This window comes from Lontra canadensis, unplaced genomic scaffold (assembly GCF_010015895.1).
Source record: "Lontra canadensis isolate GAN:19392208 unplaced genomic scaffold, GSC_riverotter_1.0 scaffold17, whole genome shotgun sequence".
Classification (NCBI taxonomy): Eukaryota; Metazoa; Chordata; class Mammalia; order Carnivora; family Mustelidae; genus Lontra; species Lontra canadensis.
The window spans coordinates 17,555,492-17,578,135 of record NW_022631011.1 but is presented as its reverse complement, the minus strand read 5'-3'; the positions used below and the strand labels follow the sequence as shown (position 1 = coordinate 17,578,135).

General features: G+C 41.1%; 1 protein-coding gene across 1 annotated transcript in view; it reads right to left on the bottom strand.

Moving 5' to 3' along the window:
- CDH2 (cadherin 2) overlaps positions 1–22,644 on the bottom strand; it is a 212,232-nt gene that overhangs the window by 19,620 nt on the left and 169,968 nt on the right. The window contains exons 10-14 of the mRNA XM_032859711.1: positions 18,546–18,799; positions 17,444–17,586; positions 14,067–14,300; positions 13,312–13,545; positions 11,202–11,341 (exon numbers count right to left, since the gene is read on the bottom strand). Of these exons, the coding sequence (XP_032715602.1) occupies positions 11,202–11,341; positions 13,312–13,545; positions 14,067–14,300; positions 17,444–17,586; positions 18,546–18,799 (1,005 nt within the window). The remainder of the gene's footprint in view (positions 1–11,201; positions 11,342–13,311; positions 13,546–14,066; positions 14,301–17,443; positions 17,587–18,545; positions 18,800–22,644) is intronic.

The window sequence follows — 22,644 nt, the reverse complement described above, 5'->3', positions numbered from 1 at the left end:
AATACAATCCCTGGTGAAACTCCTCTTGTGAAACCAGTATCAGCCTTTGCATAACTAACATATACTCGTATTTGCAGGTGGGTATACGTAGACGAATAACTGGAGAACGTAACAAGAGTGTGCTTCAGCCAACAATACAATCTCCACAGTTGTGGAATGGTCTCCACAGTTGTGTCCAGATTCAGCCATCTGTCAGTTTGTTTACACAGCAGAAAGATTTTGTAAAACAATTATCTCGGAGAATAAAATATACTATGGTTAAATTATATAATTTCATTCTCTGTTTGAGTCAGAGGGCCTGGGTTGGTTGCCCACACCAGGGCTGGATCCTGAGATTGGCACAAAGTACATGGAGACAGATCTCCCCACTGCCCCACCTCAAGCAAAGGTCCCTTGACCTGGGGAATGGCTCCTTTGTTCTCAAGGGGCTTTCTTCTACCTGTACCCCATCCCTCTGTCTAGGCATCCAGCCTGGATTTAAAATTTTAGCTCCCATCATCTAGATTGTATACTTGGATTTTTTTTTTTTTTTGGTAATAACTTGGTTGCTGAGATTGCTTCTCCAGATTCTGACTTTGTTAATGTCAAAATGTGCTCCATTTTGCAAGCCATGTTTAATAATTAAGTGAATCTTACTCTTTCTCGGTTCTAAAGCCGGATTACCAGTGGTCTTCTAACAAACCATGGCTAAATGCCCAGCCTCACTGGTCTTGCCAGTATCACCTGTGTGCTACAAATCAGCAACACCATATACGACATCTGTCATATGACCACTGGCAAGTGCATTAGGAGTTTGGCCTCTCAAGTCAACATGGACCTGGGGTTCAAACACTGGACCAATAGTAGTGCCTACTGCACAAGGTAGTTGGGAAGATTATAAAAGAAATGCAAACTAAGGGCACAGCACAGAGCCTGACCCAGCATAAGTATGTAATGAGTGCTAGCATTTATGAATGGTATCATCACTTCCTGAAGACAACAGGGATTTCAAAGAACGAAAGTCAAGTTAACATGGACGTACTAGTTTAATTAACCCCGTAGACAGACTTATAAAAACTAAGAGGTTCAGGAAGAAGGCCCAATGCATGAACATTCTGTGAACACATGTCAGGTGTGAAGTGTCCTAGGTACATGAATAAAAAATGAGTGGGACAAATCCCTGCTCTCACAGAGCTTAAGGTCTGGAGTAGGACTAGACACGAAAGCTCAAAATAGAGTAGACATGGGATGCTGTGGGTCACAGAGCAGAAACACTTGTTTCAGCTGGGATTCTAAGGGAAGAGGTCATGAGATGAGTCTTAGAGGCTAACCAGACCATGGACTAACGCTAGGCAACTGTGAAGTCGCATGTCACAGGTCCAGGCGTTCATTCAATCCTACTGCAGCTGGACATGCAATGGGGAGAGACAATGTGAGGAGAAAGTAAGTCATCAACTCTCAGAGTCCCCAGTCCTCAAAGCCAAGCCCTGGCTCACGGGAGCTGTGGGTTCTTACCCCATCTTAAGCACCTAAATTCCACTGAGTTTAGTGTTTCTTGTGCCATGGAGATTCTGGGGGTCTCAGCTACAGAAGTACTGATACTGATTTCCACAAATCACATAAGAAATCAATTTCATTTAAAAAAAAATGCAATGGTCACTCATACAGCAATTACATCTGGAACTTCTGGGTTTTGGAATCCTGGGGCACTACAAAGAGCGCCTATTAGGACTCCCTTTATCCTGAAATTGCATGTGAGTTTTTACAGGTGCAAGTGTTGGTCCCTGATCAAAAAGACTTTAGGATCCCAAGGAGCACAGAGAACATCCGGCAGGTAAGGGAAAGCTGCCCTCGCTGGTTTTTGTGAGCCTTATGTACAGCGTCTCATTTTTATGAGTTGTGCACCTCCTGTGTGTCCCCTGTGAGCCCACCTCCTTCTGACATATCTGCAGCAGTCCCAAAAACAATGCACATGAGCTAGCACTCTACTGTGGGAGGGCCCTCAGAGGAAACTCCTCTCAAAGAACCTCAGAAAAGATTCTCTAAACTTAAGTACCTATCAGGGTGGGGCAGAGACTTCCAGCTGGTCACCGAACCCACTTCTTCTTCTTACTAGGTACCTAGCCAACAGGTTATTTCCTAGGCAACGGAGAATGGAAATCATGTGCGCCAGGCCTACCCCGTAAAAATCTCCCACAAATCATCCTCCTTGACCTTTGGTTATTCAAGGATCACAGGTATGGATGGCTGGGGTGACCCTGGAAGCCACATGAAGTAGAGTGGACCTTCCCTCCCCACCCCCAATTCCTATGACCTGAAACCCAGTGACCATGGAATAAGTGAGAAATGCATTTCAATCAGGCTTAGGTCCCTGAAATTTTAGTTTGTTACTGCAGTTGGCCTATTTTAACTTATTCATCTAAATATATTTATGGTGAGTCCACTTTCTTTTCCTCTTTTTCTTTAAAAAAACAAAACAAAACAGCACTACAGAAAATTGTTCCATGGTTTCAGAACACTGTGGTATCTTCTCCTTGTACAAATTTGTTTTTTGTTAATTCAATGTCTAATAATTATTATATAATTTAATCAGAGTCAGCAAAAATACATTTCTATAAAGGATTGGTTTATAACATAAGTTAATAAAGCTAGCCTGGGATGAAAACAAGAAAACAAGAACAACTGTCAGAATATATCTGCCTTGCTTAAAGAGAGAAGCCTCTATTTGGTTTCCAGTGATTGTTGTCAAGGGTGAATGCTGGCTGTGTTTCTAGATCTTTCAACTTTCTGGAGAGGCTTGGGAGATCCAAAATTGGTATGAATTTTTTCAATTTCTACACCTTGCAAGCTACATTAAAAAGTCCAGACACACCTTCCCTCCCTACCCACAGTTAATGAAACATAACTTTTAGGATGAAAGGGAATCCAGCTGTCAGACATGCCCCCCGAAACATGAGGGTTGACATCAGGCCCTTTCTCTGAGAGCTCAGAACCATCTCTGATGCGAAGGCAAGACTCTAAAACTTAAGACAACAAATGTGGGAATTCAGATAAGAGTCCTCACAGTTCTGGAATGTGAATTCTCCTGAGTGCAAGAGGGGCTGGGTCTCTTCTGAAGAAACCGAGAGACACTAATCTGGCCGATGATGATGTTACACTCAGCAGCAGCGGTGTGGGAAGACAGACCTGGTACAGGGGAAGAGTAAGGATCAAGAGTCCAAGAGACCACTGATGTGGAACCTTTAATTAGCCACTCACATTTTCTGTCAAGACCAGCTCTGACCAGCTCCAGCTTTAACCTTACATGTGTTTTTCTGTGGAGAGGGCACTGCTCCCTTAATGTGTCCTTTGAACCAGCAGCCATGGCCCAAACCATCCCAGTGTCTACTCACTGTCACCTCTGAAATTCTCCACGTGGCCAGTAGTAGCCTCTCTCACAAACCCAGAGTCCCCATAGGAGTCCTTCAGCCCCAAACTCAGAATGGGAAATTTTCCAAGTCAAACTTCAAGAGCAGAGGAAGCTGCTGGATGTCCCAGAGCCCATTTTAAGGAAGGGACATCTTCTGAAGAATTCAAACGACATTATGAAAGGTGTGGTTTTAATCGCCTTGTTGAACCTGAGCATTGCCAAGAATGGTACAGGATCCGGAAAACACACCACTTTCTTTGGAATCAGATGGACAGGGACTTAATCTCTACGTCCGTACTTTTTAACGTGTGCCATCTCTGCTGTACTGTGGGAGGGTCAAATGAAATAATGTATAAAAAGCACTTACTACAGTGCCTAATCCATAGGGTACCTCAAACAGTAGGTTTTGCTATCATTATGAAGAATGAAACTGTGTAATGATAAGTGATTGAGACAGAGGTTGTTTAAAGTGAGCACCAGTGAGTGTTGTAAACATAATACACACTCCATAAATGTTTATTTAATATAAAAGCAATCGTAATTAAGTCTAAGCTTTGAAGAATAGGAAGCTAATGGTTTCTGTTTCCTATCCTGGGGCTAAAGGGATGTTTCCATGAAAAGCGAGCCATTGGCGATATTGTACAGATTTTATTAGTGATGCTAATATAGAAGGAACTCAGTGCAAAGAACATTAAAAGCTTCACAGCATCTGCACCCAGCCCCACTGGCCAAAAGAGCACTGATGAACATTTACTAATGAGGGCGATTAAACATGACTTGATAACCACCCAACAAATGACCTGATGGTAGGGAAGTGAAGCAGATAAAGAAGGAACCTCGCCCTCTGACACGAGAACAGACATTATACTAAAAGTGTCTGTCCAACAGCCAGAAGGCGTCTAATGCTAACTTCAAACCTGGGACCCACCTAGGGTCCTGACAACCTAAACCAGAGCAGAGTATCGACATGCGCTGGAAAAGTCTACTATACACAAGACAAAAGAAACAGATGTGTTGTTGTTGTTTTACTTTTTCCTTAGGCTTCTGAGCTATTCTGTTAGAGAAATTAGCAGCCTGTGTCCTGGCACAGAACTAAGATAGCCAGAGATGTTAATCAATGGCTGGGAAGATAAGGGCTACCATTGCAAAGGGCTGCTTTGCTTTGCTTTCTTTCTAATCAGTTAGCTTCTCAAGAAGGATACTTTCTCTTGGCAGGAGAAACACGAATGTTGGCTGAGACAGCCTGAGGCTGGTTCTTACAGCCTTCTTAGCTCAGCTGCCTTTACCTGTCACCACAGACACTACCCGGCTTCCCCAATGGCCTAAACTACCCTCTGAGACCGGCACATCTTTTGCTAAAGCTGGTGATTCTTTGGGATTGTCCAGCTGAGACATCAAGCAGACCACTGCCTGACTATGACAAGCCATGTCTGCCTCGTATGGCACAGTCTCCATCCACAGCTTGACGTAACACACGTTCCATAAAATACTACCTACGTGTAATAAAAATCAGCTAAAACTTGTCTAAAATGTAACATAGCAGCAATCCCATTTCCGAAGGCTACTTGTGTAAAGAGATAATATCTTCCCCCCAAAACTAATAAAAATGTATGATTCATATTCTACTGCCAAAAAGCCTTAATGCAGACTACAAAGAAACAAGTCATGGGAATAAGTCTTGGGAATAAGGCACAGTATATGAAATAGTGTCAGTGGTATTGTTCACAGTGTCCTATGGTGACAGGGGGCAGCTTCGCTTGTGGTGAACATAACCTAACATACAGACTTGTTGAATCACTAGGTTGTACACCTGAAACTAATGTAAAATTGTGTGTCAACAGAAAAAAAAAAATAAGATTGTATAACAGGGAGTCACATGTAAATTATGGAAAACAGAAATAGAATGTATTTCACAAAGCTGCACTTCTCAGGAACTGACCAAAATTTTAAGATTTAAAGCGTTTGCATCTTGTTTAGAAAACGGAAAAGTGGGGTGCCTGGGTGGCTCAGTCATGAAATGTGTGCCTTCAGCTCAGGTCATGATCCTGGGGTCCAGGAATGAGCCCTGCTTCCCGCTCCCTGCTCAATGGGGGAGCCTGCTTCTCCCTCTGCCTCTCCTCCCCACTCATGCCCTCTCTCAATTAAATAAATAAAATCTGTTTTGAAAAAGAAAATGGAAAAATCTTTGGGTTAAATTTACTTAGAAAGTAAGAGTATTATATAAATGGGTTTTTCTTAAGGAAGACAAAGTAAAGGAGAAATTCCACCAAGCACTTTAATGCAAATCTTGATGAATTCAGTTGGAGAACTGATGCAACTTGATAGGAAGACATTGTAGAGGGATGGCAGTGAAACAGAACAAACAGTAAAACTCAGGGTCGGGAGGCCGGGCTTTAGGTGCACACGCACAGGGCCGCCGGGCGGATGCCCACGCTCAGAACCACCTGCTTCGTGACAAGTGGACCTCTGCAGTGCAGTGGAGAAGGGTTATCATTTTAGTAGCAGGGCTGGACATCAAGGGAGAAAACAAAAAAGAACTCTGATAAATATCTCATAGCACATGAATAATCCATTAGAGAGATCACAGACTTAAGGTGATAGGTAAAAGAATAAAGCTTCGAGAAGACAGTATGAAATTTTTTGTTTTTCTTTATTTTTTTAGGGGGAGAATTCATTACCTCAGAGTCGACAAAGTTTTCTTAAATAAGACATAGATGTACTAACCCAAACGGAATAAAACTGTTATACTGGACTTTGTTAAAATTAAAAACTTTGGTTCACCCTAGGACACCATGAAGAGAATAAAAAAGCAAGCTATGGGTTGGGAAAAGATATTGACCACACATTTATCTGACAAAGAAATGATATTCATAATATAGAAGGACTTCATACAAATCAATAAGATAAAGGCAGACAACACTAATATAAAAGTCGACCAAAAAAGCCAAACAGAAACCTTGCAAAGATGTCAAAATGGGGGGCACCTGGGTGGCTCAGTTGTTAAGCATCTGCCTTCAGCTCAGGTCATGATCCCCTGGACAGGGTCCTGAGATTGAGCCCCACATCGGGCTCCCTGCTAAGTGGGAAGCCTGCTTCTCCCTCTCCCACTCCCCCTGCTTGTGTTCCCTCTCTTTGTGTCTCTCTCTATCAAATAAGTTAAAAAAAACAAAAACAAAAACAAAAAGATGTCAAAACAGTACATGAGTCAGTAGGAACATACTGAGATACATGCCATCAGAGTGGCTGAAACTGAAAGACTGGAAAAAGCCAAATGCTAGTGAGGATGTAGGGCCACTGGAATTCTCATGCACTATGGTGATGAGGGGAGGGGTCAACTTTGGAAAACTGGCAGGCTTGTGCTAAAGCTGCCCACAGACACCTTCTAGGACCTAGAAATTTAATCCCTATGCACATACCAACAGAAATGCACCAAACCCTCCCCCCACACAAGAATGTTCATAGCAGTTTTATTCATAATAATGCAACTGCATGAACTCAGTCCAAGCATAGTAGAATGGATGAAGAAAATGTGGCTAATTCCTACAACAGAACACTTTTCATCAACTATAAAAATGAACTACTTCTGTATATAGCATGGATGAAACTTACAGATATAAGTTGAGTAAAGGAAGCCAGATACAAAAAGTACCTACTGTATGACATCCATTTACATAATGAAATCTAAAACCCGGCTATGCTGTTCTATGATGATAGAAATCAAAATACTAGTTACTTTTTGGCAGAGGGCATACTTCCTGGCAGGGAATATAAGGAAGGATCCCGGGGTGCTGGAAATGCTCTTGCTGATAGGAACCTTGTAGGAAGTCTTCTGCTTCCAGTTGAGCTGTAGAAAGTCATGAGGCTATTATTCACATTCTAATGCAAAGAACAAGCCAGATAAGTGACCAAATCATAGACTTTTGAAGCCATAACTGAGAACATAATGGGGCTAACTGAATAAAAATAAAGAAGCTAACAAGCTCTAAGAGAAATAAGACCCATAGCTGTTTTTATCTCTGGAGGAGGAGAGAATGGAAGAAGAAAGGAATCGGTCATTAAGGAGGTCCAGGCTTCCAGTCACGGAATGAGTAAGTCACGGGGATAAAAACCACAGCGTAGGGAATATAGTCAATGATACTGCAGTAATGTTGTATGGTGACAGATGGTAACTACACTTGTGATAAGCACAGTGTAACATAAAGACTTGTTGAGTCATTATGTTGTATACTTGTTGAGTCATTAGTTTCATTAAGAAACTAATATAACATTGCACGCCGACGATACTTCAGTAAAAAAGGGAACACTATTGCCAATAAAGAAAATATTTTTAGAAACTATGTCTCCACCCCCAAAAAGTAGAGAGGAGAGCATAAGGACAAATAACCTAGACTTGCAAGGAAAGTTTAGTGGCCACGTGTGGACAAGCCTGATGGATCTACGTCTTGAGGGAGTGCATACTCACCATCAACTCTTTCCCACAACCCTCTATCTGTTCCCTAAGGGACTGCACCAAAGGGCCAAAGACCTGTCATGCTAAGGAGGAAGTCTGGATTTAATAATTTCCAAAGAGCTGGTGGGGATGTGAAGCCAGAGGCAGGATGTTCATTAGGATGCTATTACAGGACAGTGATGATTGTGATCTAAGTTAAGTTGAGACGGTGGCCTTGGTGATGGAGATAAGCAAAGGGATTTCATGAACCACTTTAGGTACAGACAAAACCCTTGTTGGTGTAGCATTCCTACACTGCATTTGTATTCTGCTATCATGAAGTAAGTCACAGAATGAATAAAAAAATCCATTACTTAATTTTGTCACAATTTTCTTTTCAATTATTTATTTATTTATTTATTCATGTTGATAAAAGACCAGTTTATTTTGCTTCTTAACCCACCTGATGTCCCCCTTCCCTTAGCCCTGTCACCTCGATCTATCCTTTTCAATTTTTTAAAAGATTTATTTATTTGAGAGAGAGTGAGAGCACATGTGGTGGGGGAGGGGCAGGGGGAGAGGAAGAGAGACATAGAATCTCAGACTCCCTGCTGAGCCCAGAGCTCAATGTGGGGCTTGATCTCAAGACCCTGAGATCATCAGCTGTACCAAATCAAGAATCAGATGCCCAACTGACTGAGTCACCTAGGCACCCCAACTTTTTTACAATTTTCTATAATGAGAACTGCAAAAAGAAATCATGACAGAGAAACCAAGATGGACAGGTGATCTAGATGAGCATGGCATCAAAGAACCAAGAGGCTAGCTACCAAAAGATACTATAGGAAAACCAGTACTAAATAAAGAAAATTAGACACAGAGGACAATATAGAGAAAGTTCCAGAAAAATCTTTCAACTCTTGGGGAAATGGGTAGAAAACAAAACATTTGTGCCTAAGAGCTTATCTGGGGTCAAAGAAAATTTCAAAGGTCAGTAAAAGAAGAGGCTGAACATTTATGAGGATGACTTAAATAAATCTTGCAATAAGGTAAGTTTGACTTCTTGGATCTCAAGAATTAATCTAAGTGGATAAAGTCAATAAAGGAAGTCAGTCTTACCTAAAATAACTACAACAATAAAACCTCATTCAACACTTTCGCTCAAAGGGATTGGTGGGAAGGAGGGTAAAGGAGAGCGAGATCAGGTAACACTGATTGCCCTGGCCCAGACTCTCAAATGTTGAGAACGATCTTGGTTCTTGCCTCCGGGCCTCCAATTCTGTGAAACACCCAGTTAAGACTGGTAGCCTTCCAGTTATTACTATTTCTACTGAAGCTTCATGGAGTTGGGTTTAGATTTATGCCTAGAAAATTATGCACAATGACATGAAAAATAAAATACCGAAAGTAGAAGATTTATGAGATAATGTGATCAATATACGTTTGCTGATCCTGAACACAGCTCAGGAAAGTGAAAGGATAGATTAATTAAGGATTAAGCCAAACATGAATTTTAATATCCAAAGACATTTATAAGCAAGAAACCCTGGGGCATATTTATAGAGCCACTTTAATTAGTCAGTATTCAAAGCAGCTTTACACATGAGTCAAGTTTTCAACATATTTTAATAAGCATCTCTTCTACATGCAAGAGTTGAGGTGCTGTAAACCAAGTATGGAATCTGGAATCAGAAAAGGTGGACCTCAGTTCTGGCTCTGCCAGTTACAAACTCTGAGAGCTCATCACGCACTGGCTACAAATGGAACATGGAGAACTCTAGTGGGTTGCCATAAAGACTAAACACAACAGTGGATGTGAATGTGCTTTGGAAAACAGAAAGTGATACAGGGGCACCTGGGTGGTGTAGTCGGCTGGGCGACCAACTCCTGGTTTCAACTCAGGTCTGATCTTAGGGTCGGAGATCAAGCCCCACATCACACTCAGCTCGGAGTCTGTTTGAGATGATCTCTCTGCCTCTCTCTCTGCCCCTCCCCCAACTTGTACTCATGTTCTTTCTCAAATAAATAAATAAATAAATAAATAAATAAGATCTTTGAAAAAGCAAAAGCAAAAAAACAAAAAACAAACAACAAACAAATAAAAAAAAAAAACCCACAACATCCAAAAAGTGATCTATTATTTCCTCAGAGAAGGGAAAGAGAAAATACGTTCATGAAAATTTGCTTTTACTCAAATTAACGGTCTTATCACTAATTGTCTACATATATAGTTAAGAAAGAGTACATTTGAATTTACTGATAATGAATGATCCATGACCCAAGAATTCTGAGTTCTTTTTTTGACTACTGCTCCAAAGTTTGTATTTTTAAGTCGGAAATAACATAATTATGAAAGTATTTAAAATATAGTCACCTGTCATGGTGACTTTTTGTAGATTACATTAGTATCTTCCAGGTAATTACGAGAGGTACGGTCTCGGGGTGGTTAGTTTAGGCTGTGGCATCAGACAGACCTGGATTCAAACTCTGTGTCCATCGCTTCCTACTTCTGTATGAGAATCCAGTCAACTTTAGCTTTGTTTTCTATCACAAAAGGGGAGACACTCACAGTGTAATATCACAGGGTTTCGAAGATTTAAGAGACACCAGCATTTATTACACCCAGCAGAACGCCTTGTATGTAGTATAGGCATTACAGATGTGAGCCATGGCAATACCTAAAATTTGCTTTCAAGCACATAAAGGTGTTCCACATAGTGGTCACCCTCATCCTTGAACATGTTCCTTACGTACACAGTGATACAGAAGCTCACGTGATTTTAGAGCCAGATGGGAACTTCCACATGTATGACCCAGGCAACATGAAAGACTCTACTGATACAAAGATGAACTAGATCTGGTCTCCAACTTCAAATACTTCTCAAGAATTTAAGACTCTTGAGGGCAGATATTTGTGGGCTCTGCCCATTTCTGTATCTTCAGTGATCAAAATGGTGTATGGAATATTGAACTTGCTTGGTAAATGTTTGTAGAATGAATTATCTAGTGCTTTTCCTGTATATTTATATATATATAAATCCCCTTGTAGAAACTAATTTTGCTTATACTTTAGATATCCAAAGAAGAAAAACTATAAAAAAATTTTTATTAGCATTATTATAATTGGAACTGGGTTTAAATCCTAGCTCCTCAATGTTAACAATTTTCTTGCAGAAAAAAGTACGATGACATTTGGCACTTTGAAAAACAAAAATCAAGAAATGTGCGGCACATGTAGGGAAGAATTCCCCCCAAGTATTTGATAAAGTGACAAACAGGAAACTTGAGACCATTTCCTTACTTCTTGCGTGTATTAACATTTGTCCTACACCTTGAATTACGTGATCACAAAATTTCATCTCAAAGGTTTAAAATATAGCTCACCTGGTCTTCTTCTCCTCCACCTTCTTCATCATATTTTAAGATATTATCTCTTACATCATCTTCTGGATCAATTAAAAGTTGCTTGGCCTGACGTTCTTTATCCCGGCGTTTCATCCATACCACAAACATCAGAACGAGGACTAGGTAGCAAGAGTTAAAAAAAAATAGTGTCATAATTTTAAAAACATGACCTTTTTAATCACCGCTTTTCACATTAATAACATACTTATCTGGGTCAAGAACATGTAAGGCCTCTCTCAGTCTGTTCCCTCTCTGGCCTGCCGTGAAGAGAGAGAAGGCTGTGCTGGGGCCGGAGCGCAGGACACAGAGCCTGAAACCTTGGGTTCCAGAACCTTGTCCCTCTGAACTCACTAGCTGAATGCCCAGCCTCCATTTTACCATTTACCAACGGGGACAATAACCATGTCTGTCTCTGACTTTGGCTTGCTGGAGGATAAGACACTCCTAATATAATGATGGTTTGTAAATTCTAAACCAACAAACAATAATAAGTTAATTGTTCCTTGTTATGCAACTGCTGTGTCACTGAGGTGGGTCAGCCATCATGATCCCGTCCACCTCGGAGGGAAGAGCACTCCCCAAGGAAGGAAGGTGCCTACCAGGATGACTCGAGTAGTAAATCAGAATTGGGTTGGCAACTGGGTCTTGAGGATTTTTGGCTCCCAAAGGCTGGTGTTTTTCTCCTGTGCTATTCTGCATTCCCTCTCCTACTAAAATGTACATTTCACATGAGAAGCTGACGGGATTCGTTTTGAGCACTGAAATAACATTAGGCTTTCCTGCTTTACACTTTTGTGCCAGATCTGGCACCGTGATTTTTCCAGAGGGTTGACGTTAAAATGAGCACCGATTCATTTTCTTTCAAAATGCTACAGTCACTCCTTCACGCCTTCATCCATCATATCGAAGTCTTTCTTGATAAGGTTGGCATATATGCCACATTTTAGTTCAAATTGAAACATATCCCTAAATGCACATCTAAGGAGGGCGTTCTCTCTCAAATCTGAGGATATCGGTTTACATCCTGAAGCAAGAGATTTAATGACTCCTATTTGAGCACATTTTTATTATTGGCCATAAAAGTAAATATCCTCCTTTTAAAGCCAGATACATGATCTCATTTGCCATTGTTCCAGGGCTAAATCTAGCAAGTGGATTATTAGTATAGCATGCAGGTTTCAAATTATAGTCAAAGTAGTCTCCACACAGGAAGTAAAAAATGCCCAGGCTTCTATAGTAATTGCTCGGAATAAAGGGACAGAATTCTAAATTGCCAGAACACTTGTAAATGGAGAAAACATAAAAGAAATGGCCAACATTTTCAAGGAAGTGATTGGTGCATAGCATGGAAGCACAATAAGCTAAGTCCTGCTGCTATTTAACAATAAAATACAGGGCCCCAGCAATTTATCCCTTTAACCTGCATGCGTAGAAGTGGCTCCTGAAGTACTTTCCAGTGGTTAATTTCTTGCATTCCATTGAACCAAAGATTTCAAAGTGTCTGAAAAAGGAGCAATTCCTTAACCTAGACTTGCTCTAAAGACAGACAATTTATTGAGCTATGCAATCACTTCTATTATCAAACGTGCTGTATGAAGTACAATCGCTCACTATTTTACGTACCCTTCAGTAACAAATACCTTGATCCCTGCCTGACCGGAGTCGGTTGCTGACTGTGCTTTATACGAAGGCAAGCCAAGGAAAGCAATATACTTATTTTCCTAAATCATCAACCAAGTGCCATAAATCCATACTCAAATCATAAGCTAAGAGCTCAACTTAGGACCATCCAACATTTTTCTATGAAGAGAGTTTGCTACAGCTCCCCCCCGCCGTCAGCATCGGAAAACAGCTGCAATGGGTCAGGAGCGAGGAGGTGGGTCGGCTGGATTTGCTCTAAGCATGTAAGTGCCCCAGGGATTTTCTCACTCTGAGGGGGACCTGACTGTCCCATATACGTTGGCCAGAATGCGTTCAGAGGTCGAAAAGAATTGCCAGATGATGTCAAAAGGCAACAGCAAGAAGTTACTTTGCAAAACATCTTAGCGGGGAGAAGAATTAAACTCTAAGAGACAATGCCAACACTTACTGAGCAGGATAATGATGCAGAGGAGGATGGCAATAATGGCACCTGTGCCCAGCCCTGCGCCCACGATTCTGTCCACATCGGTGCAGTCCCCGTTGGAGTCGCACTGGCAAACCTTCACGCGAAGGATGGAGATATTCGATTTGGGGGGATTACCCGAATCTGTGATTATGATCGGAACTTCATAAATCCCAGCTTCAAGAAATTTTATCTTCAAATTAAGCTGAGCAAAATCACCTACATGAGAAAGGAAGAGGTATGATGGATAGTTAATACATCATATGATAAAAAACACGCAGCATTTTCCAGAGTGCATTTACTACTTAAGAGTATATATCAAGCAGGGGCGCCTGGGTGGCTCAGTGGGTTAAAGCCTCTGCCTTCGGCTCAGGTCATGATCCCAGAGTCCTGGGATCGAGCCCCACATCGGGCTCTCTGTTCAGCAGGGAGCCTGCTTCCTCCTCTCTCTCTGCCTGCGTCTCTGCCTACTTGTAATCTCTGTCTGTCAAATAAATAAATAAAATCTTAAAAAAAATTTAAAAAAATAAAAAAAAAGAGTATATATCAAGCAATGCAACTATGCTACATTGTGAAGACCTTTTTTTTAGCTGTGAAAGTTTTTAACATCTTACTTAACTTTAAGTAGCTTTTAAAATCTATTTAATGAGAATATTATAAAGCACCTAAAATTAACTTTTCATATCAGGCTTCAAAACCTCTCAGCTGCACCTATCGTCAAATAATTAACCTGTTCTTACCATTCAGCCGAGTGATGGTCCAATTTCTCTTAATAGTCGCTGGAGACAAAGGAAGATCAAAAGCAAACGGTCCAGCATTTGGATCGATGTCATAGTCAAGTGCTGTGATGTTAATTGAATTGGGGTCTGGAGTTTCACAAGTCTCTGCCTCTTGAGGTAGCACTTGAGGGGCATTGTCATTAATATCAAGTAAATAGATCTGCAGTGTTCCCGTTCCACTCATAGGGGGTATTCCTTCAAAGAAGAAAAATCACAGAACAATGCTGAACAGGTCTTTCCCATGAGTCTCCATTACGGTGGAATTCTCAAAGCTTCTAGCCCGCTTCCCCTCATCACTACATAACCTTGGAAAAATGTAGTCGCCACAGCACCTAGCAGACTGGTTCTCCAACAAGGCCATTTCCTGCTTCCTTTCTAGGATGACCCTGAGCTGCCCCTTTTGGTGTGCCCAACTGAGCACTGGGACAACGCATGTGCCTGAGAAGTGCGATTCTGCACCTGCTTTTCCCTCACTGACCATTATGCGGGGCCGTGTGCATACCACGTTCGTCTAGCCGCTGTGGGGAATACAAGAGAAGCAGAACATGGGGCTCAAGACCTTGTGTACTTTTTGGATGGAGAACCAGGACATGCATGAAAAAGTGTGAGAATGCTTTTAAGGCTCAAACATAGCTATGAAATATTCAACCAGTCTACAGATGGGTAACACAGACCCATAGACCTCATCTTGGGAAGGAATGCCACAGAGAAGAGAAATAGGATTTATGGTTCAACCAACTACCTGCCTGACCAAGAATTAGGTTGCTTTATATACATTATTTCATTGTAATCCTACGAAGCAGATTTAAACAGACGGAAAACCTATATCTCTGTGAGCTGCTCATGGTCACACACTCTTGGAAGTGGTGGGGTTACTACTCAAGATGGGTCTGCCTGACCCCAAACCCGTTCTCATTCCACGCTATAAACTATCTCTACTAGTTTTTGTGATTCTTTAGTCTGGTAATTTGGCCTTTGCTGTATTAAATGTATTTTTAGTATTATATTATTATATATAAATAATGACTTAATTATTTTATTTCATTTAATTACATAATTTACATTATATGAATAGAATAGAATAGAACTAGAAAAAAATGTTAAAATCATAAATCTGAGACCCAGAAGTTTCAGTGACCTGCCCAAGAACATGTGATTAGAACTGTGCACACATCCACTGCTGGGACAAGGAGAAATCTCTTTGGACCTTTGGACCTGTCTGAAGAACACAGACAGTTCTGGGAGCAGGGAGAATAAAAGTCACGGGGGGTTGGGGGTGAGGTGGCTGTGTACAATATTCTAATAATGAATATAGCACCAAGAGCTCAGTGATAGTCCACAGTTTGATGAACTTTCACACTCATGATCACATATAATATTATTTGACTCTCATTACAACTTTATAGAATAGGCAAGCCGCTAAAATAACTTATCAATAATGAAACGAAGGCACAGAGAGTATAAGAGCTTGCCCCATCATTAAGAAGCAGAACCGGGGCTTCACATCCAACCTTGATTAAAAGTCAAGTGCCTCTGTCAAACATCAAGGCTAATACAGATGCAACCACCCATCTCTCTCTCCTATCAAATGCCCTTTCAATTAGGAAAATATCCACGCTGGTGAATGACAAATCTGGTTGTAATGCACAACCAAGATTCATACATATAATTTTACAGCTCTTTAAATCTCGACATAATGGTGCAAGATATATTGCTTTAAGTTCCATCGTAGAAGAAAGCGACCACTTACATGCAGTGAGAACATAAAACAGACACTCATGCTGTGCTCTGATGTGCAAAGGCAGAAGCTGTTCCTACTACGTTTCAACTCCAAATATTTGAACAGTAGGTCTGACATTAGAAAGGATAAGAAATATAGCTTTGACCCTCTCACCATGTAGATTTATGATAAATAATCATCTCACTGAATCTTACTATATAGGATTCAGAAAGGTCCATCGAAACCGTTTTTATCAAAAGTGTCTACAGGCCACGTTTTTCAAACTGCTCATCTTAACCACCAAACTGAAGCCTGCTAGTTTTATTAGATGCTAATGTTGATAGTCTAGAACTGAACGATTTTCAAATGTGGTTGTGACTTAGTTTTAAAACTATTAACAGAAACATTTACTTGAGTCTTTATGTCAGGCACCGTTTTAAAAACTATGTGTACAAAACACCTTATCTTCCCCAATACACTATGAGTTAAGCACTGCTCCCATTATCCCCAGTTAAGAGAAAAAGGAAAGGATATATTTAAAATCTCACTGCCAATCCCACAGTTAGGAAGTAGTAGATCTGGAGTCTGGGTCCAGATGGTCAGGCAGACCTTCAGAGGTTGTACTCTTAAACACATGTCATACTAAGGGCTGACAAAGCAAAATAAATCCATCACCAGGTTTACGAGTCATTTTTGTCTTATATAACTTAAAGAAAGAGAGAGAGAAAGAGAGAAAGACGAAGGAAGGAAGGATGGATGGAGGAAGGAAGAAAAGAAGGAAGGAAAGAAAAGACAGAAGTCTATCTATTAATCTCAATCATTTAGAATTTGGCAGAGACCCAGAAAGGGGGGACAAAAAAAAAAAGGACTAGACTCTATGTTCTGAAACTAACACACAAAACTTGTGTACTTACTCACTTTATGCATGAAATTATGAGTTTCCTATCCATGGCAGAATAGAGGCAGAGAATTACAAAGAGAAAAAAATGCTAGAGACTGACCAACTGATGTCAGCAAACAGACTGATCATAACAGATATAAAAAGATCACCTCAGGGGCGCCTGAGAGGCTCAGTAGGTTAAAGCCTCTGCCTTCTGCTCAGGTCATGATCCCAGAATCCTGGGATCGAGCCCTGCATCGGGCTCTCTGCTCTGCAGAGAGTCTGCTTCCCCCTCCCCTCGCCCCCGCCTCTCTCTCTGCCTGCCTCTCTGCCTACTTGTGATCTCTCTCTGTCAAATAAATAAATAAAAATCTTAAAAAAAAAATCACCTCAGGAACCAGTGTCTGGGCCACTGAGGCATGAGACTAGATTCAACTTGCAGGAAGGAGCAGTCAGTGTGCCACAGGGCAGAAGAGCTACAGAGGTTTGTTGTCACAACACGAGGCTACCACCGAGGGCCCGTGGACATGGTGAACATTCATTATAGAAGTTAGGGAACATGTGAGAACACCCAGCGGAAATGGAAAATAGACACAGGGGGCACAGCTTCATAAAGGTCAGTTTTCCAGACAATTGAGCTTGGGAGAAAACCTCATTTCCTGATGATGCATTCATGATGAGGCTCTACTCTCTTTAACAACATATGTGGTAATACAGTGACCATATTTAATTACGTACCATTGTCAGAAGCAAGGAAAGTAGCATTATAGATATTGTTTTTCACGTTTGGTGATTCTCTGTCCAAAACAGCGATTGTTGTTATTTGCCCGTTCACGGGATCTATTTTTAGCCAATTGGCAGGATCAGATAATTTTGTGTATCTACAAAATGAAAGCATTAGTAAGTTTATTTTTTTTAATATACTTAAAACAATAACTACACAGAACTACACTCTTCAAAGAGAGTGCCACTGTCAGAGATCATATAAAGTAGATGGATATGTATCAGTAGGTCTATCAGCATAAACTCCTTTTTATTCTGCATGGAGAGGAACCTTTTCAAGCTCAGATAACCAATATATAGACTGGAAAAAATTTCCTGTGTTTTGAAAGGTTAAAGTTGTAGGAGTTCAATACACCTACTAGTTAGCTATTTATCTATCTTGATATCAATGTATAGAGAAATGCAGAAGATAGGCAATTATCTGTTAGCAGCAGTTCTGAAGGAGGTTAAATTATCTATGAGCTAATTTAAAAAATTATCACCAGCAATGGATAGGAGTAATGTGGGGTAGGCTCTGCCAATGATCTACTCCCTCATCAGGAAAGATAAATTAGATTTTGCTGAGGTTGGAAGTCTTACAGATATGTTTTATCAGCCCTATAACTACTGTACAGGTGAGGCAAAAATAATTAGCTCTTATATCTTGTTTTTGGCTTGAGTTTCCTTTTTTCCTGGTATGTGGAGAAGAGAGAAATGTTACAGCTTCTGAGAGTCCCCCATTTACTTGCAGTGAAAACTTCTTGCAACGTTTGGTATAATAGCACTGGCTAAGTTATTATGAAATATGAAGAGATAAAAGGAGGCAGAGAAAAAAGAGGCAGGGAACATTTTTTTTTCTTCAAATAATACACGAGTAGATCCATTCTTCTACTTCCGATCTGATATATTCTCACTGATCTATTTCCTGACAGGAAGCTTCATCAAGGAATTAAAAATAATTCTGTAATGAGTCGTTTTAGTTCCACTTCAAATTTCTCATTCAAATGGTAGATTAATTTTGTGCACAACACAGAACATGAAGTAAATTTTAAAAAACGCCACGGGTGGCATTTGATACCTAATATTTTGCTGCATATACCGATCTGGGTCCTGAGCGGTGAACGTTGTTAACATGGTACCAGCATGAAGGCCCTCTTCTTGGCGAATGATTTTGGGGTTTGGGGCAAAATAAGGGTTTTCATTCACATCGATGACTGTGACAGACACTGTTGCAGTTGACTGAGGTGGGTGCTGGATACCCTTGGCTAATGGCACTTGATTTTCAGCAGCGACAGTGAGGACAAACATCCTATTTGTTTCAAAGTCAATTGGCTGAGAAAAAGAAAGGAAACCATATTATTGCAGGAAATAAGAATATTTGCATTCTACAGTTTTCAACTCCATTTCCCAAACATTAATTTTTCATTCACTATACCATAGGTTCCTCTCAAATGTCTGGAACACATGCATTAGCATTGGCCAATGACTGAAATATTTATCACAATTGAGCCTGTTTGTATAATATATTTGTAAATCTCGGACACTTCAGTGATTTATGTTCACAAAATAATGCATATTACTATTGCACTGATTGCATTCATTCAGCAACATCTTAAAGCTTGGTTATTCTTAAGAACAGCATTATTAACAAAAAAATACTAAATAGTCTGAGGTCAAATGAGAACCCAAATGTCTAGATTGTACTCTAAAACGTTGGGATCAAGATTAGTCCCCATCCATCTGTGCTGAAGGCCAAAACAAACAAACAAAATAAAGTACCAAACTATAAAATCTAATTTTTTCATAAAACAAAAACTTAATTCTATTTAAAAGTGTCATTCATAAAACTAAAAAAAAAGTCATCCATAATTTGAAATACATTTTAAAGTACAGACATGTACACACACTTATGAAAAAATAACAGTATTTGTAGGTGGAAGGGCTTTTTCTTGTCTTTTTCTTATTCCTTTACTTAGCAAACTAAAACTCTTGCTGTCTCCCAAAAAAATTTTTAGGTATTCTACCGGTTTGTAAGAATCCCTAATCTAAGAACAACACTTTAGATAAAGGCAATGCACAAATAACTCATAATGTAAATATTAACTTCCAAATTTCCATTGAATCCTACTGTCAACAGAAAAGTTACCAGGGGTCAAGTGATCACACTGGACTTTGATTTCACCCTTGATTTCCCCTAATCACCTTCTAGTGTGGGTGCAGATTACATATTATTGTGCCATAAGAATTTGAGGGGAAAAAAAGAGCTTAGCGAGCTCTCCTGCCCTCAAAGTTGGTCTAGGAAGGATTAGGAGCAAAGCTAATGAGAATGTCCCATTATTAGTTTCCTACCCTAGACCACTCCTTAAAACCTTCAAACACAGAGTTTCTTTTTCTCTCACTCTAAAATCACCAATTCAACTTCCCTTTCTCAACTATTTTAAATAAGACAGTATAGAAGCCAGAAAGTAAAATAGAAAAAGAAAGAAAGAAAGAAAGAAAGAAAATAGAATAGAATTCTTTCAGTGATTTCATTAGCTATAAGCTATGTATTTATTATACGTGAAATTAACATCCCCTTGCTTCCAGCACTCAGTGTTTGTTTTGTTTGGTTTTTGACAATTAAAGATCAAAAGAACTAATTTTTTAAAGCCTTGAATAAAGCATTTAAAAACAGGAGTATAAATTCACAATATTTTCCAAAACGCAGGCACTGTTTGTCCCGACTCATCCCCTTTTACTTTTGTGATGATTTTGGGTTTGTCCTCTGAGTCAATACTCAAAGGGCACCTTGAGAATAATAGGTGTGTGGCATGCTTTCGAATAGCTATCAATCAGTGATCGATATTTCAGGATGGAAAGGCTGCTGGGAAGATGGCAGAGTAGGAGGATCCCGGACTCAGCTCTTGCCGCGTGGTTGCCTAGAGAGCACCTCCATCGGCATACATAACCCAGAAAGCAACCAGATAGGTGGGAGAACTGACTTTCTGAGGCCTGACAGACAAGAGGCCACAATGAAGCAGATCCACCCTTTCTGATCGCTCTTGGCAAGTTCCATCAAAGCACTGCCACAAGCCTGACAGTTTGTGAGCAGCCCAGAGGAGGGCCACCCACTCCAGAGAGAGTCCTGCCAGGGGAGAGGGGAGGACAGCCACATGCCAGTCTGCTGGCCCCACCCACCACCAAAAGCTTCTCGGGGACAACACAGGGAAAGTGCCTGCAGTTCAGGGCTACTTCATCTATGGTAAATGCCTGGTCTGAGTCAACTCAAGCCCAATGTGGCCCCTGACTGGCCCACTAACACCACAGGGACCAGACTCTGCCCACAACAGGCAGAGAGCCATCACAGGCGGGACGAAGGCAAACATAGGTCCACCACAACGGTAAGACACCCCTGGGGCAGCACACCTAGGAGACACCCCTGAAATGCCAGGTTCTGGGGAACAGGGGGCATTGCATTGTGGGACCTCTTCATCATTAAGCCACTACTTCCAAGTGAGGGAGATGTCGCTGACTTTCCTAACACAGAGAAACAGACACAGCAATAGACAGAATGAGGATACAGAGGAGTATGTCCCAGATGAAAGAATAGACACAAATCACAGCAAGAGACCTAAGCGAAATGGAGATAAGAAACATGTCTGATACTGAATTTAAAGTAACGTTCGTAAAGATCCTCCCTGGAATTGAGAAAGGAGTGCAGAACCTCCATGAGAGCCCCCACCAAGAGAGAGCAGCCTTTAAAAAACCAATAGAGCTACTGGACTTACCGAATGGAAATAAAAATAGACCACCTGGAATAAATAGCAAACAAGAGGAAGTAGAAGAATGGATCAGCCACCTGGAGGACAGGGTCTTGGAAAGTAATCAAGCTGAGCAGATGAGAGGGGAAAAAAATACACAGAATGAGAACAGACCTAGGGAACTCAGCAACACTATCAAGCGTAGAAGTCGCATGATAGGGATCCCAGAAGGAGAAAAGTGAGAAAAGGGGGGCAGTTTTGTCTGAAGAAAGAATAGCTAAGAACTTTCTGAATCTGGGGAAGGAAAGAGAAATCCAGATTCAGGAGGCACAGAGAGCCCCCAACAAAACCAACCCAAAGTGGTCTGCACGAAGACACAAAGTAAATAAGGTGGCTGAAAGTAGTGATAATGAGAGAATTTTAAAAGCAGCAAGAGAAAGGAAAGCAGTGACAGACAAGAGAAACCCCATGCGGCGATCAGTGGCTTTTTCCGCAGAAACTCTACAGGGCAGAAGAAAGTGGCATGATAAATTCCCACGGCTGAAAGGAAAAAATCTAGAGCCAAGAATACTCCATCTAGCAAGGCTTTCGTTTAGAAGAGAAGGAGAGGTGGAGTCTCCCAGAAAACAAAAGTTAAAAGCAAAACCAGCCACATTCCTGTCACCCAGGATGCCATCGGCCTGTGGGTCCCAAATTCACAGCCCAGCCACCCTCCTGCCCGAGTGAGTGCGCACGGGCTGCCACCTGCTCAGTGCCAAGTCAACACGCCTTCACCATAGACGGACCAGGACTCACACGGACACTCTTCCCCTCAAATTCCAGCCCCTGTGCTCAAGTCTGTGCACAAAAGTGGGCATAATTGGAAGAGCAGAGTGAAGCAACCCAAACAGTGACACCGGATCTGTGGGGTACATCATGGATGAAAGCAGTGTGCTCGGCTGAGAACATGTCCAGCAAGGCCACCAAAGAACAATATGCACGGCACGATTCTGGTTAGTGAAAGAAACACACCGAGGATAAAGAAGACAGGATGTGTCCAGGGAGGGAGACAAACCATGAAGAGACTCTTAAGCATATGGAATAAACTGCAGGTGCTGGAGGGGAGGCGGGTAAGAGGAAGGGGTACCTGGGGGGTGGGCATTAAGGGGGCCCTCGATGGAATGAGCATTGGGTGTTCTATGCCACTGATGGATCACTGAACTCCACCTGGGAAAATAATACTATACTATATGTTAATTAATTCAATTTAAATTAAAAAAAGACTCCCCCCCCCCCGGCAAATACTTGAGGAAGTGCTGTACCATGAACACATCTAACTACACCTATAGTCAACATTGTGGAGGACAGTCGTGTCTTCAGAATATTACAATTGTCCAAAATGATTGAAACACAACTGTCTCCCAGAGATAAGGTGAGGATATCTATGTTGGCCTCAAG